The sequence below is a fragment of the Lupinus angustifolius genome, chromosome LG13 (genome assembly GCF_001865875.1).
Source record: "Lupinus angustifolius cultivar Tanjil chromosome LG13, LupAngTanjil_v1.0, whole genome shotgun sequence".
Lineage (NCBI taxonomy): Eukaryota > Viridiplantae > Streptophyta > Magnoliopsida > Fabales > Fabaceae > Lupinus > Lupinus angustifolius.
This window is the reverse complement of record NC_032021.1, coordinates 5269830-5287995: the sequence shown is the minus strand read 5'-3', so window position 1 is coordinate 5287995 and position 18166 is coordinate 5269830. Positions and strand designations below refer to the sequence as shown.

Here is an 18166-nt window from a genome sequence, read left to right as displayed (position 1 = left end):
CCAATAAAAGTATGACACATGTTCTGTTTTGTTTAGTTTTAGAAATATTTTTATAGAAAATAATTAAATATAATACATGTAATAATTTTATTTTCTTATACAAGAATATACATTATTCTTTATATATATTATTTGTCTTAATAGTGATAGCAATGGTGAGGCCAATAACTATAATGTTATTGTGACATGAGTAGGAGGTGGTGTTATGATAGGGGAGATAAAAGATGATGATGATATTGAGAATCAGATAGCTAATAGTACATATAGGTGATGTTAAAAAAAATGTGAAGATCATATTGACTTAGAATTTAATATGAATACTTCATCATTCATTTGTTAATTATTATTAACTTTTAAATAAAAGTATTATAAATTAATAGTAAATGATATATTGATATGTCGACATTGTAAAAAACTTATTGATTTATATTATATTTATTATGTTTTTCTCTAATATACTATTTTTTACTATTTTCTATAACAAGACATATAAATATAAATAAAAAATTATTTAAAATAAAGAGATAAATAAGATGGGAGAAACTAACAATGATTTATCCATCATCTTTACTAGCAAAAATATTGAATCATTAGAATCTGCATCTGTCATTGAATACTACAATGTGTGAGAAATAAATGTAAAACGACCTCTCATATTGTAGGAAGGAGAACAATATTAGTATGCACATGGACTTAAAAACGCCTTGGCAAAAAAATAGAAGATGTATCGGGAAATGTAGCATTTAATTTTATTTTAGTAATATCAATCATATCTTTTTACCTTATTGAAAACAAAATAATTTTTTCGGAGTACATGTCTGCTTATTAAAATAAGTGTCGCTCACAATAATTGAACTTTTTACCTTTTGGTCATCATATAAATCTAGTAGGACCTTGAACCACTACAATAATGCCTACGTCTTGTTTGTAATTGTAGTATTTAATTGAGAGTAAGTACTTTCTCCTGGTATTGCCATTCACCATATCTAAACCACATTTCCCCAAAATTTCTCACTTCTCCTTTCCCTTTCATAGCAAACCCCAATTCAATTTTGGTAGTTTTCAATTCATGGGAATTGAATTATGATAGTGAAGTTCCATGCTAGCTGCTTTTGAATAAGAAAGTGCCAGGGCCAATGATAAAAATAATATAAGACTTTGGAAGGGTAACGCTTAATATGAGCATACCTATCAGTAAAGATAGAAAAATAATAATGTACTCTAACTTAAGAGAGGAGGGGGTCCAAGTAGACCCATAAATAAGTACATGCGATGTCTCTGAAATTTACTTCTCCCAAGTTCAACTTTTTGGTAAATGGTGAAGGACTCTTCTTTAATGCATATAAAAGTAAAACATAAATTATATATATAAAATTTACATTTTTTTGATCAATGAAAAACAATGGTACATGAAGTGGTATAAAGTTTAAAATAATATATGTGCTCCCATAATTTTTTTGCCACAATGGATGTAAAAAATTGAAATATATGTTCCTATATTAGTATTAATTTAATATATAATTAGGCTGAATTATTTGATAATTAATTAGGCATGAAAGATTAAAGTTAAAAAGTAGAGTAAATTACACTGACACCCCTGAGTTTTAGTGAAATTACACAAACCACCCCTCACTTTTCTAAACTTACATAAACATCACATAGTTTTGTACTTTCATTACACTGACCCCTGTATAATAAATAAGTGTAATTTTTTAAACAAAAAATGTAATAAATGCAATTAAGTTAAACAAAACATGATATATTGTGTAGACAAGTCTAAATAATATACAAATCAATGTATCTTTATTATTTTTGGTTCGTTACACTACATTATAAGAGTGATTTAAACAATATTTCTTTATAATTGTTGATGCATTTTGTAACAAAAAAATAATAAAGATACATTGATTTGTATATTATTTAGACTTGTCTACACAATATATCATGTTTTGTTTAACTTAATTGCATTTATCACATTTTTTGTTTAAAAAATTACACTTATTTCTTATACAGGGGTGGTCAGTGTAATGAAAGTATAAAACTATGGGAGGTGAGGGGTGGTTTATGTAATTTCACTAAAACTCAGAAAGTGTCGGTGTAATTTACTCTAAAAAGTATTTGACCCTTCAAATTTTAATTTGGTTTAAAGGAAACAAAATTCTTTTAAATGAATTTGAATAGTAAATAAAGAAGATATATGCATGTGAGTATTTTTTTTTTATTAATTAAGATGTTTTGTTAAATAGCCTAATTTATGATAGATTATTATAACATTATTCGATCAATATAATTAAGATTACCGGTGAGATAAAAGATTCTTGTTGTAAGATACATCAAGGAAGGATAAAACTTAGTTGATTGCTCATTGTACAACTACATTCATTTTAGAGGAGCTTTATCTCTATAAAAAATGCAATTAATCATTCGATACAAACCAACCCATGACTCGTGAGTTTATAGCCATTCTCCCTAATCATGCAAGGGATAGGTAGAAAAGGTTTTTGATTGCAAAATGCGCTGCTTAGGACATTTTAGCATAACTGCATAAGTAGGCAAATATTAAAGTTTACAAATGCAATTAAGGTTTGAGTGTTGTGTCTTGTATATATAGGTCTTTAAGATACCTAAAGCTCTTTATTTAAGGACTAAGGAGTAACAAATTTTATCCATGCAAAGAAATACTTGAAAAACAATGACTGGTGATTAATTAGCGGTCAAATTCAAAAGGAATTCATGCTCTCAACCCTTTTTAATTAGGTGCATTGTTGTAGAATTGTCCAATAGAAGTAAAGCTACCCTCTTTTGGAGTATACTACTCATATATCCTAAGCACAAGTTAAGTATGTTTCCAATACAAGAAATAATGATAGCTCAACTCACCAGCCCTTTTCAGCAAAGACCACCCCCTCAAGTTTGTATAACACAATTAAAGAAATGTAAGCGTTTAAGGAATAGGGTTAGGATTCTCTATGAGAGAGTCGACTACATGCCAAATAATATGAAAAACATAAGGATATGATATTTTTATCATTTAAATATAATTATATAATATTTTTATCCGTTCAATACATGTGTAGAAATAAGAATTTGTCTTTCTAGTAGTAGAGTATCCTAATTCAAAAAAATAAAATGTGATTTTTTATTTTTTATTCTAAAGAATCCTTCATTGATTATGAACTGTTGTTTTTGTTTCTACCCCTCTGACATACACAGACAGTAAGAGAGAGAAAAACATTGCGAGATCACGCTTGACGGGTTCAAAGGTTGGTTTCATATGCTTGTATTGTGGAGGTGATGACAGACATTCCTAAATAAAAGAAAAACAATTCCAGAGAGATAAAAGAAGAAGAAAGAGGTGCTGATAATAACTATTAGAGTTAGAACTTAGAACAATTTTCCCTTTAAAGTGGGGCAAGCACAAACATACATAATTACCCTAATATCCATCCTCCACTATAGTTACTCAAAATACAATCATGTTGTGAGCCCTATATCCTTTATCCCAACTTCCCAACGTTTGTTTATTTTCATAGATATATTTTCTTTATCTTAATCTTCATTTTTTGTTTTCATTTTGGCAGTTAAACTCTAAAGTAAGGTCAATATGGTTAGAGTATATATGTGAACAATAATGAACTTATGGGCAAAAATAATGAAAAAGTAATGAATTTAATTTTTTTTAATTAACATAATATATATGTTTTTATTGGCGACGGATATGATTTGAGATATGTTTCAAGACAACGTATATTTACTCATCTTTCTCAACTTGATTATGATAATAAAGCTAGACAATCGGTTAAATCTCAATGTTGATTTTATACTTTTGATTCTTTAACCATTCTCTTGGGACAATGATTATCAAAACTCGTACAAGAGTAAAAATAATATGGAGGGTGCATGTGATAATTAATTTTGATTATCCCCTCAACAAATGTAATGGATGGGAGTTAATTATTTGAAATCAGCCATGTGGTGAATGAAGATTTAGTGCTATTATCACTTTTAACTTTAACCCATAAATTTGACCCAACTCATTTTTCTTCAATTATCTTAGCTACACATTGATGCATAATGCATTTGATTGACATTAATACAAAAAATCAGGAACTTTACGTCGTGCCTCACGAGTAGTATAAGTAGAATAAGTGCAATCCAAAAGCAATTAAGTTAAACAACTGCATGCAAGCAATTTACAATTTGACAATAGAGCCTGGTCAATTATCTTAACCGGTGATGAAGCCAGAAGTTAAGTATATGGGCCCCTCAAATTAACACAAGAAAAATATATATAAGTGTAAACGACTAGAGTTGAGTTATGCTAATCTCTACTTCTTAAAAATTGTCAATCACGAACTACTTTTTTAAATTTATTTTGCTTACCAGCTCGAATAGTAATTATTAATACACATAAAGATGGATGAGAATTTTAATGTAAATAATGTATATTTTACCTATATATTAAGATACACAGTATATTTATATTATAATAATAAAATAGTTTTTAAAATATGTAGGTATATATTCTACATATTTGATTATATTTAATATACTTAAATATAAAAATTACATATGCATATATAATCGAGTTAGCTCGTGAACATAATAAATATAAATGTATTTGACTAAAACTATGTTTATTTATTTAAGGAACTTAAATTTTAATTCACATTTAACTGGTTTTATTTGATTCTAGAACAAAGTTTACTGAATTAAATAATAAAAACCAAATTGGAATGAATATGAAATTGATCAGTTTCATTGTCTTCCTACTTATTAATATTATCATGTGTAACAAACAAACCTACGTTTAACTATGAAGTATAATAAAATCAGTATATAATTTATAAAAATAATAAAATAAGAGAAACACATAAAAGTGTTTGATTAAATCACATCATTATGGGTTCTAGCTGGTGCAGACACTGTACCCGACTTTAAGCAAATCAATTCCCAGTTCCCCACTGTCTCTAGTTATTACTCCTAAAATAGTAAAATGCTTCCATTTTTTATGAATAAAAAGCAAAAAAACTAGAAACTTCCTTGATAATAAAATGAGGCATTTTGAGTAAAAAAATTAGAAAATCTACGGAATATTAAAAAATAAAATAGTTCTTCTAAAAAATCAGAAGTGATGTTAGAAAATAAAATAAAGTTCCTGCAATATATATTCCATTTGTTGGCTTCTCTAGTATCTGTATTATCATTAACAACATGAAGACATATATTATCTCATTTTTTGTATTATTTTATATATCATAAACTTTAGTTAATTGATAAAAATATTTAAATTATAATGTAATTAGTAAATATTTGTTTGTCAAATTATATTTTCTAACATATAAAAAGACACAAAATAGTGGGACAATTGATGTATTTTATTAGCAACTTTACCACCAGCATAAAAATAAAATAAGAGGTAACTGCCCAAAATGACCCTCACCTCGCACGTGCCTACCCCAGCGTCACCCTCGTACTGTCGTTTCCCTACAACCATGCGACGCACGTGTTTCACCCCGGGCCCACAACTTCACTCTCTTCTTACTCCTCCTCAGTTTTTTAATTCAAAATAAAATAAAATAAAAAACTGTGTGGTGTCAGTGTGGAAAGTGGAGCTATTTTGGACTGTAGTGTGCCTATGTGGCATCCATAGTCGGCAGGTATTACGTGCCAGTTAGCTGAGCTGTCACTTTAAGAATCTCAATTTACTATTTTTGTTTTTTACTTCTAAAAAAATCTCATTGTCATCATCCTAAATCATAATCATATTATATTACCTTAGTTACCAAGTTATACTTTTTTAAAATATTTTTAGAAGTTTTTCCCACTTCAACCGAATTATTACTATGTGTGGTTGACCAATAATTACAAAGTTATATTTTTGAAATATCAAATTAATGGTCAACTTATTTCCAAGCACATTGATGTATATTAAGTGTATTGTACTGATATCCAGTCTACCAAAAAAAAAATCATCACTGCAAATTCTTAAAATAGAATTAAAATCCTACTCATTTTTAAAACAGGATACTATAAAAAGTGTAATTTTTGATCTTGCACTTTACATTCATTGAACTATTCCTACAGTATCTATTTTATCATAAAATACAATTTATTAGAAGTTAATATTTTGTAATCTGTTCGGGCAAGGAACATAACATAGCATATCATCAAGGTAATTAGTTTGGATCATTATTAAATTATTTAATAATTTTTTGAACCATGAATTAACTTTAATAGTAAATATTATTAAATAGTAAGATGGATTTTTGGAGGAAAATAATAAAGCAGAGAGTTCCCGAAACCAAGTATAAACCCCACCATCCAGCCTTGTTGCCACCTCAATTGCATGCTTTTATTCATTTTCTCTCTTACACCAACCAGCTTTTCCTCCTTCCTATATTTCTCTTTCTCTTCTCCATTCCCCAAAATCAAAAACAAAAACCCAATATAACCCCTCACATAGCCACACAAACACAAATAAGTGAGGGATTCAACATATTCTAACCTAATAACATGGCTGTTGAGGCTCACCATCTAAACCTCTTCTCTTCTCAACTAATACACAACGGGTACATCTCTTCTCTTCTATTCATTTTGTTATTACCATTTTATCCCTTTTTTCTCTCTTTCTCTCACACTCTCTCTATTTTTATGCAGAGAAATGATGATGAATCCTATGGATGCAACCATCAACCTCTACCACAATAACTACTCCTCGCTGCTTCCTCTATCGGGAACCACTACAGCCACCGCGTCGGAAACTCTTCTCCACCCAGCGCCACCGTACAACTCCATAATCGCCGATTCGTTTCCTCCTCAGAAAACCATAACCGCTATGAAGTCTGACGTCAGCACTCTCACTTATAACAACAACAATAACAACAATGTCCCTGTATCAAGAAAACGCTCCATAGATTCCATTAATTACTCTCTACCTTACCATAAGAATCGTGCAACTAACCTTTCATTTCTCGGTGAAGACATGTCCCTCCAAATCCATCATCAACAACTCGACCTAGATAATCTCGTTTCTCAACACGTAAGTCTCTTATACGTTTTTATAAAATCCGTTTCGTTTTTCTTTCTTTCTCCTTTTTCATTTCTGATTTTATTTGTTTTTATTGTTGTTCAGATGGAGAAAGTGAGAATGGAATTGGAAGAGAAGAGGAAGAGACAAGCGAGGATATTAATGGAGCTTGTCGAAGTTGGAATGATGAAGAAGCTAAAATCGAAAGAGGAAGAGATAGAAAAGATTGAGAAATTAAACTACGCTCTTGAAGAAAAGGTTAAGTCTCTATGTATCGAAAACCAGATATGGCGAGATTTGGCGCAAACAAACGAAGCAACTGCAAATACTCTGCGAACAAATCTCGTCCAAGTTCTGTCTCAGGCGAGGGATTACGACGGAGAACACGGCGGAGCCACGATGGGAGCGGTTGTTGAAGAAGCGGAGTCTTGGTGTGGAAGTAATGATGAAAATGAAGGATGGCGTATGATAGGAGGAGGTGCGCAGGATAAGGAGGTGGTTGAAGAAGGTAGTGGGAGTAGAGTAATGAAGAATGAGAATGGGAGATTGTGCAGGAAATGTGGAAAAGATGAATCGTGTGTACTCATCTTACCTTGCAGGCACTTATGTCTTTGTAATGCTTGTGCCTCTACCCTTAACACTTGTCCTATCTGTAATTCCTTCAAAAATGCTACCCTCCTTGTTAACCTTACCTAAATTACATTATCATTCTTCCATATATTTCACAAAATGCAAAGTATTACTCAATCAGTTCCCTTCATGTTTACGGATTATGTATATTTTCAAGAAATTATCTAGAATAAGTGTCGAAAAAGAGTTTTAATACATATTGAAATAAGTGACGAAAAAAGAGCTTAGTTGAAAAATGAAGTCCAAATTAAAACAGTTAAAATATGGAAATAAATGAAGTATAAGAAATGAAATTGTTGAATTTGAATCCATGTATTTTCCCAACGAGTATACTTTAGGTTTGTAGATATCTACGATACTTTAGTTGAATACTTGTATTTCACATTACTGCAGCACTTGCCAAATTGACAATCTTAGATTATTTGAAGAGAGATATGGTCACCCATTCTTATAAATGTAAGGCAAAAACATTAGATTAAATTTAACGTCTAAAGTTTGTGTTATATTTTGATAAAAATAATAAGGGAGGAATATTGTAAGATAGAAAAGAGCATGTCTAATAATTTTGACTAATTTTGAAGATGTGTATGATTGAGGTAATGATTAAAGTTAATACGCATGCATTACTTTACACATACATTAAGATTGGCGATTTTTGTGGATAAGGTGATTGATTTGTCATGATCATTTGAGCAGGGATGATGCTTTTTATGCGAGTTAAGGTGGGAGTTGTCGGAATAGGGGTAAATGTTAAAAGTGTATCATCGGCCCCAATGCGGAACAATCCCCAAGTGAGAGAAATAAAAAAATGAAGGAAGGTATAATATATTAAAACTTTTTTATCTTTTTATAATATTTTTATCATCAAAAATAAAAGTAAAATCAGGTACTTAGATTATCGTTCAAAAATCTAAAGGTACTCCTACTATTACTACTATGAATACGACACCTAGAGCGTGATTGCAGTCGGGAGTGAATGCGCGTGAGGTCAACGAGGGACCTGAAAAAGACATGTGTGCGGGAAAACCTAACACGTAGGACGCGCGCCAATGTCGCTGTTCTCCGAAGAGTGTATTTCTTTTTCTCTCTTATTTTAAGCGCCACAGAGCAGTGTATGTTTCAGCCTTTTGGACTAAAAGCCTATGAGCTAAACGACATGGGAACTGGTTGTTAGGTGCACCCTGCCAAAAATATTACTAATAATAATGAAAGTAGTGAAGATTATTAAATTAAAAAATAGTGAGAGATGCAGGAGTGTCTGGAAGTGTACAATGGTTATAAACTTATAATAGTATTATATATGATGGGAGGATAGAGATGATTGCGTGCGACAAACGACGCCATTTGATAGCGTATTGATATTGGAGATTATGGTTGCAAGTGAAAATGGAAAGGTTGTCATTCAACGAGGCGCGTCCTGCGCTGGTTACAAGTATATGACTTTTTGATTAATGATATAGAAAAAAACTTGTATGGAGAGGCACATCACACGTAATATTTGGGGAGATAAATATTTCATGGTTTTTAATGCTATTATTTAAGATTAAATTTAATTAAAATTAAAATATTAATGTGTTATCAAAAATTTATTGGTTGTCTCTACATAGTTTCATCTCTATACAACTTTCTTTAATGTTGTATTTTCTTACAAATCATCTTATTAATCAGAAAATAACATATGTCACTTGTAAATCAATCAATTATTATTAAATAAAATATCACTTTATAATCCATATTAATTTATAGTGAGTAAAAGAATTTGTAAGAAATTATCTTATTTTTGTATAAGATATATTAATTCCATTTTCACATCATAACTTGGTGCACAATTAAAATGGCATACATGGTAGATTATAACTTAAGTCTAATATTTATATAATCTCAGTATAAAATTTGTAAATTTATATATAGTTATTATCATTCATAATTAATTTAAATTATTTTTTGAAGAGACAATAATTATTAAATATGAATGATCAATAATATATTAATAATATAAAAAACTCATATATTATTAATACATGCATCATTTTCTCTCATTTATTGTGATATATTACCAAAGAGGAGAATGAGAACTAGATAATTATAATAGTTCATCCTGTCTTTGCTTATAAAGTATTATTTAATTTTTTTTGTATAGTTTTATGAGGTACTTTATATTTGTTATACAGTATTTAGTATTTTTTCTTGTTTGTTCTTTGTCCCCTTAAGTTTGTGAAATTCTATTGAAGAATTAAGAAGATAAATTTGTAATTTATTAAATATGGACTACTATAGTTTTCTTCCTCTTCCACCAGTGTTTGGTGGCGATTACGGCCATTAAATATGTGGTCCACCAACAATAACATTGATTTTTTAACATTTATTCTGATATAAGCTTTTTTTCTTTTCTGGAGTAATTCGTCGACAATTCAGTATCGCTGCCAAGAAGAACCACATTTTTCTTTTCTCTTTGAATTTCTCAATTCTCAGTCTCACCCACCTCAATCACTTGCTTTATGAGATTAACCATCCTTCTTTTCTTGTATTTAAATATAGGTAGAATTTTGATCACCTTTTCACCTTTGCTAAGAATAATAAATCGACTAAATTATCTATTTTACATCATATTACACAGAGATAAACACAGGCATCAAACCAAAGTTCATGTCAATTTCACAAATAATAGCATATTCATCGATTAATATATAACTTAAAATTATAAATGTAAACATATTGTAAAAATTTAATGGTAAATCTATATGAAATATATTAACAAATCCAATTTTTTATTGAAAATCTTGCGTTTTGTGCTTATATTCTCCTCTTAGGTCATATGCTTGGCTTCTAGTTTTGCTTAGAAAGGGAACAATAAAATATGACAGGTAAAAATGCTTTTAGGCTCTAGTGCATTCTTTTTGGAGCTATGTGGTTGAGCGACAACTTAATGAATGATTATCATAATTTTCTGTTGTTTCCCTTTGTTTTTAAGGTTGTGATGAGTTTGATTTAATTTGGCTCTAGCACAATTTTTAAACCAAAAGATGATCTCAACATATATAAACAAGATAAATAATACCTCTACTAATTTACAATGATGATAAATTGATAATATTGTTTGAATGAACCAAAATAATTTATAAGTGAGAAGGATAGTTGAATCAATACTTGATGAACACATCCCTTAATTGGTGCATCCACATCAATGAATGGGACCCTTTGCACACCTTCATCATATTGAAAAGATGGTGATGGGTTAACATTTAATTCATTTAACTAACTAATTAACAATATAGACATTATCTTAATGCTTAAAGAGGGGCAACTTTATTTTTAAAAAGTGGTGTCTTTGAAGATAATATGGATTGTCAAAGAGTGATTTCAAGTACCTGAGTTTGTCAAATAGCACATATCATAAAGGTGTTTTTGGTTGAGTGGCGTATTGCAACATTGGAATCCCTCAAAGTCTTTTTAAGCTTTGAAATGACTTCACATAAATCATCAAACACCAACCAAACACACATATCAATATTGAATATGAATATTGCCAAAGGGAAAGGCAAATCAACACCTACCCAAAGTGCTCCATGTCTTTCTTTTAAGAAAGGGACATGTGAATAGAATCACACATCAACTTCATGGGGTCATAAACCTTTCCCATCCATATTCTCCTCTCCTAATCATACAATTACATGTTTATCTATAAAATACAATTATATTTTTTTAAGTGTTTGTAATATTTTTAGTTAATAAAAAATATAACATATATAACACACATCATCTTATTATATATATATTTATTGGTTGTCTCTACATAGTTTCATCTCTATACAACTTTCTTTAATGTTGTATTTTCTTACAAATCATCTTATTAATCAGAAAATAACATATGTCACTTGTAAATCAATCAATTATTATTAAATAAAATATCACTTTATAATCCATATTAATTTATAGTGAGTAAAAGAATTTGTAAGAAATTATCTTATTTTTGTATAAGATATATTAATTCCATTTTCACATCATAACTTGGTGCACAATTAAAATGGCATACATGGTAGATTATAACTTAAGTCTAATATTTATATAATCTCAGTATAAAATTTGTAAATTTATATATAGTTATTATCATTCATAATTAATTTAAATTATTTTTTGAAGAGACAATAATTATTAAATATGAATGATCAATAATATATTAATAATATAAAAAACTCATATATTATTAATACATGCATCATTTTCTCTCATTTATTGTGATATATTACCAAAGAGGAGAATGAGAACTAGATAATTATAATAGTTCATCCTGTCTTTGCTTATAAAGTATTATTTAATTTTTTTTGTATAGTTTTATGAGGTACTTTATATTTGTTATACAGTATTTAGTATTTTTTCTTGTTTGTTCTTTGTCCCCTTAAGTTTGTGAAATTCTATTGAAGAATTAAGAAGATAAATTTGTAATTTATTAAATATGGACTACTATAGTTTTCTTCCTCTTCCACCAGTGTTTGGTGGCGATTACGGCCATTAAATATGTGGTCCACCAACAATAACATTGATTTTTTAACATTTATTCTGATATAAGCTTTTTTTCTTTTCTGGAGTAATTCGTCGACAATTCAGTATCGCTGCCAAGAAGAACCACATTTTTCTTTTCTCTTTGAATTTCTCAATTCTCAGTCTCACCCACCTCAATCACTTGCTTTATGAGATTAACCATCCTTCTTTTCTTGTATTTAAATATAGGTAGAATTTTGATCACCTTTTCACCTTTGCTAAGAATAATAAATCGACTAAATTATCTATTTTACATCATATTACACAGAGATAAACACAGGCATCAAACCAAAGTTCATGTCAATTTCACAAATAATAGCATATTCATCGATTAATATATAACTTAAAATTATAAATGTAAACATATTGTAAAAATTTAATGGTAAATCTATATGAAATATATTAACAAATCCAATTTTTTATTGAAAATCTTGCGTTTTGTGCTTATATTCTCCTCTTAGGTCATATGCTTGGCTTCTAGTTTTGCTTAGAAAGGGAACAATAAAATATGACAGGTAAAAATGCTTTTAGGCTCTAGTGCATTCTTTTTGGAGCTATGTGGTTGAGCGACAACTTAATGAATGATTATCATAATTTTCTGTTGTTTCCCTTTGTTTTTAAGGTTGTGATGAGTTTGATTTAATTTGGCTCTAGCACAATTTTTAAACCAAAAGATGATCTCAACATATATAAACAAGATAAATAATACCTCTACTAATTTACAATGATGATAAATTGATAATATTGTTTGAATGAACCAAAATAATTTATAAGTGAGAAGGATAGTTGAATCAATACTTGATGAACACATCCCTTAATTGGTGCATCCACATCAATGAATGGGACCCTTTGCACACCTTCATCATATTGAAAAGATGGTGATGGGTTAACATTTAATTCATTTAACTAACTAATTAACAATATAGACATTATCTTAATGCTTAAAGAGGGGCAACTTTATTTTTAAAAAGTGGTGTCTTTGAAGATAATATGGATTGTCAAAGAGTGATTTCAAGTACCTGAGTTTGTCAAATAGCACATATCATAAAGGTGTTTTTGGTTGAGTGGCGTATTGCAACATTGGAATCCCTCAAAGTCTTTTTAAGCTTTGAAATGACTTCACATAAATCATCAAACACCAACCAAACACACATATCAATATTGAATATGAATATTGCCAAAGGGAAAGGCAAATCAACACCTACCCAAAGTGCTCCATGTCTTTCTTTTAAGAAAGGGACATGTGAATAGAATCACACATCAACTTCATGGGGTCATAAACCTTTCCCATCCATATTCTCCTCTCCTAATCATACAATTACATGTTTATCTATAAAATACAATTATATTTTTTTAAGTGTTTGTAATATTTTTAGTTAATAAAAAATATAACATATATAACACACATCATCTTATTATATATATTACTTTACAGATATAAACAAGATTATTAATTAGATGACTGAACTTAGTCTTTACATTCTAAGAATTTATGTTATCATCTTACATCTTATTATTATTGCCTTTCTAAAATTAATCTATCATTATCACTAATAATAATTAAAAATAGTCTATATTAATATATTTTAAATTACATTAGAATTGATCTATAACAAAAAAATTATTAAATTAAAATATTAAATTGATACTCAATAATTGATACACATATTATATTTTTACTAAAAACATTTGATATTATTGGAATTATACCTAAATTTTATCCAATATTCAATTGGGCAAGCAAATTTCTCATTGAACACCATCAGCTATTCACAATAGACATAGTTGATTATAACATTGGAAATATCATGGGGTTCCAATCCAACGTCACGTACACACTACGCAAATGGCCACCAATTAGAAGAATGACACTTAAACCTAATTGCATTTTTTCCTTGTCTCAAGGAACCTAAGCCTTCTAAGTATCTAGACCCATACTTGGTGGTTGTTTTCTTTATCTTTATGTCTCAAGAATGTATAAATTATGTTAGACTTTGTGCAAAAGGGTTAGAAATGTGTAACATAAGTTGTCCATATCATTGATATATATATTCCAAATTTTTAGTTGAAGGGTGAGTGGACATGTTCCAAGTATTGGGATAGTATAAAGCATAGAATAAGGATCTAATTAAAGCACCATGAGGGTCCATGATGGGGACCCTAAGTTTCTTACCTTGTGAAATGGGAAATTAAACTCATATAGTACCAGTCCACCTTAAAATTTGATTTCTTGATGTTCAAAAAATAAGAATTGATATATTAATCGATTCCTTTAGAAAGAGTACCCCATTAGTACTATTCTCCTATATTACAAGCTTGTTGAAGAGAAAAAGAAATGATATGACCTAGGGTTAGATAGAATTTGAAATGAAGGTGGCACCTAAAGCGGCATTTATAATTCTATATTCATAATAAATGTGAAGCACAAAGTCTAAAGGTACCACAATGAAAGGCATTGACAAATCCAAAAAGAGTGGAATTCTTGGTTTTTAATCATCAATGAAATATTGCTAATTGAGATAAACCTAACCCCAAGTAACATTTCTTTATCAAATTAATGCTGTGGTCATACTCAGTAGACATTATCTTAAGGTTCATTATCTTTCTTGCTAATGTTCATAAAATACAAATCTTTTTCTTGCTTAACTAATTTAACTGGAATTTTTCTTAAGCGGCCATTATATAATTAATTGTAAGAACTATAATTAATAATTAGAGCAAGTAATGTCAACCATATTATATATAAGATAGCTTTACCTATGTCATCTTTGAGTATTATACAAAAAGAGTATTTGTAAGCAAATTTCATGTGAGGGCTCTTTTTGTCTATTTTCTCTTCCTTTTATTTCTTGATAAAAATGGCATGGAAAGCAAGTTAAGACTTAAGATTGATTATATCATTTTTACTATGATTAATTTTTTTACTCCTATTGGCAAGGGCAATATATCTTTTACCTTTTCATATTCTCTTATTCTCCTTTTACTACTAATTTGTAAGGACAATAATGAGGTGATTTGGTTTTTTATTATAAAAGACATGGTGGTGGGTCATGCATGATAAGAATCCACAAGGTCCCAAAAGAAAGAGGGCATAAACCTTTCACCTAGAAATCATATCTTACACAATGGAATTTGCTGTATGGGGGAATTTCAATGACTCTACTTTACAAGGATGGATTTACTTTGATGAGTGGAGTAAGACTAAACACATGGACATTATTTATTACAAATTTGAATGCAAAAACACCCCCCACTATGGATGAAACATGGAAAAGAGATACTAAAGAAAACAAAAGAGTAAAAAGGAAGAACATTTGCAATTATTCTTTTTCACACCCCTTTTGACAGACTTTGTTAAAAGTGTTTTAATAGTCCTTGTCTACATTAGACACTACAAAAAACTAACCTCTAAAACCATGATTGTTCTTTGGTCTAGTTGTAAGTGGGCACTCATGATATCTAGTTTAATATAGATAGGATTTTCTACATTAATAGATAATATCTAAAGTAATGAGTGGCATAGGACCTTTAAAGTTGTATTATGGGATTGGTCTAGCCATGGCATAAAATATTTGATGTTAGTCTAATGAATTAGTTATGCTTGCACTCAAGTTGTTTACTTTGTAAACAATGCAAAGAGAAAAATACTTCTTTTGTTGCCTATTCCATCTAATTATATAACTCTAATCAGAATATATAGGGGAGTAGTTGATATTATCATCAACATGGGAGAGCATTTTATTGTGTTATCCACAATTATTGTTATGAATAAGAAACATTAGTCCACATTGATAATGGACCATAAATATATGTTGTTGGAGATTAAACTTCAATTTAATTTAATTTGTTGATAATGGACCCTAACCACTCGACTTTATGTTTTAAACTTTTTTATAGGTCATGGAATAAAATGAGGAAGTTAACATGAACAAGTCATGTATTATATTATTCTAGTCAAGAACATGTGCACCATCAATTTTACTTTTTCTCCCCTATGTTTTCAAAAGGAGTTATAATGTTTTCACACCATTCATTTGTCTACTCAATTTTCATTATATCGTTGGCGTATTCAATCAATTCATAATTCAATAATGTAGTGGAGAATCAATGGAACAATCAAAAGATGTCATCATATGCAATATCGTGGTCATTTATTCAATTTAGACTCAAATAGCATGCATACTATTGTTGGTGCTTGTGGACTAAAATGGTAACAACTTGCTCCATATACCCAACAATGGTGGATAGATGATGAGAAAAGGATGTATAAATGGAGAGAGTGTAAAAGTACATTATCAGTCATTACATATTATAACAATTATTCAAAAAAAAATGAATAACAAATAATATATTAATTATGTATAATTCTTTACACTAAAAGTCTATAAATATTATGCTTATGTCACAATTATATATAGCAGTTCAAGTCCTTGCATATTCCATCTTGGAATTGCTTTTTAGCTCAATCTACGTGTTTTCAATTTCCATCACTTTTATGGACCCATTATCAAGGTCTAGTCTATAGCAACCAGGCACATGTCACTTGATACTTTTAATGTTATTGAAGCAACCAAAAAAGCTAGCTGATGTAATTCCATATTCAAGTCTAACTCTGACAAAATAAAATAGGGCCACATTGAAAAAAGTGGCAGGTGTGAGTTAATGTGTTGGACCTGAATGACACTAAGATCCACTTTATTTTGCAATAACAATCTTACCCTTTTGATCGAGCTATGTCCCTATTTTATTAATATCAATACCTTGTGACATGTACATCTTAGAGGAGTCTTTTTTTATTGTACTCTCTAATATAAGAATATGAGAACATTTTTTTCTTTATTTTAATTTTTTACTGAAAAATAACTTTAAACCACATCCATTAAAACTTAATTTGTATTACGTATTATTATCTTTATTTAGTATTGGATTCTTCAATATCGAAGAAGATCTCAATTTATGATCTCAATTTATATTTTATGTGTCCTCGCCCGTTATCACATAATGTTCAATATGAGGTTAACACTCTCCATGTGCCTTTCATTCAAGGTTGTTATGTAGCAATTAATAGATGCACGTACACACATTCAATTGAATGAAAATGTAGATCATTGTTGGCTTCTTATATGAATGATTTATTGTCACAAATGGACAAGAATATTAAAGAGGGTTTAGAAGGTACATTCCTATCATTCTTAATATGTCTATGAGGAAAAACTTAATTAAGATATTGAAAAGTATAAGGAAATTCTCTCCCCAACTTTAATTCAATAAGAAAACAAATCTTGAATGAGTGTTAAAGTGATGGTGCATTATTGTATGTTATCTCTTCTAAAGTTAGATTACCTTAAAATTATTACATGGGTAAAAATAATAAAATATTAAGTTGGTGCTCAATTAGTGATGGTGACATTGACAATTTGACACCATTGTTTGATATAAATGTTAACTAAAAAACGATAATATTATGCATGTGAAAAAGAAAAGTGTGACCCTAAAGCTTATAAACACAGAGTCCACACGTCAGTGCAAACAGATATGAGATAACGTCCTAACGAGTGTCCTTTAGTTTGTATATGTCCTAGTAAGTTAATTGTTTTGAAACTTGAAAGTGACATTTCTATAAGGTAAGAAATTATATATTAACCTCAAAAGGGTGAATTATATATGTAAGTAATTTTATTCTTGCAATGCAAATAATTTGCCCAAAGTAAGATACTGTATGGTAGTAAAATCCTTATGAAACACGGCCTCATGATGCATTTAGAATTTGAGCATTTGAGAAGAGATAGTAATTACTAATAATAGTATCAGTAAAAGTAAAAATTCTTGTTGAAGATTCCGATATTAGTTGAATTTTGACTGAGCGAAGAGAGAAAAGTCCCAAAGTGTACTTTGACAAACTACAATTAAAATGATTTTGATTGGACGACATTTAATTTGGGGACCAATAATGTGCAAACCATAAAA

The 18166-nt window shown here is 29.3% G+C and overlaps 1 protein-coding gene across 1 annotated transcript; it reads left to right on the top strand.

The window, feature by feature from the left end:
• LOC109363199 (probable BOI-related E3 ubiquitin-protein ligase 3) lies at positions 6307–7788 on the top strand. The gene is made up of 3 exons (XM_019609371.1): positions 6307–6572; positions 6661–7042; positions 7136–7788. Exons 1-3 carry the CDS (start codon positions 6517–6519, stop codon positions 7724–7726), a joined length of 1029 nt encoding a protein of 342 aa, XP_019464916.1. The 5' UTR covers positions 6307–6516; the 3' UTR covers positions 7727–7788.

What these genes read in the sequence shown, in the direction of transcription:
- LOC109363199 (XM_019609371.1), top strand. Translation starts at nt 6,517, where the DNA reads ATGGCTGTTGAGGCTCACCATCTAAACCTCTTCTCTTCTCAACTAATA. An exon ending in TCTCAACTAATACACAACGG is followed by an intron (nt 6,573 to 6,660) that starts GTACATCTCTTC and finishes ATTTTTATGCAG; the next exon opens with AGAAATGATGATGAATCCTA. An exon ending in ATAATCTCGTTTCTCAACAC is followed by an intron (nt 7,043 to 7,135) that starts GTAAGTCTCTTA and finishes ATTGTTGTTCAG; the next exon opens with ATGGAGAAAGTGAGAATGGA.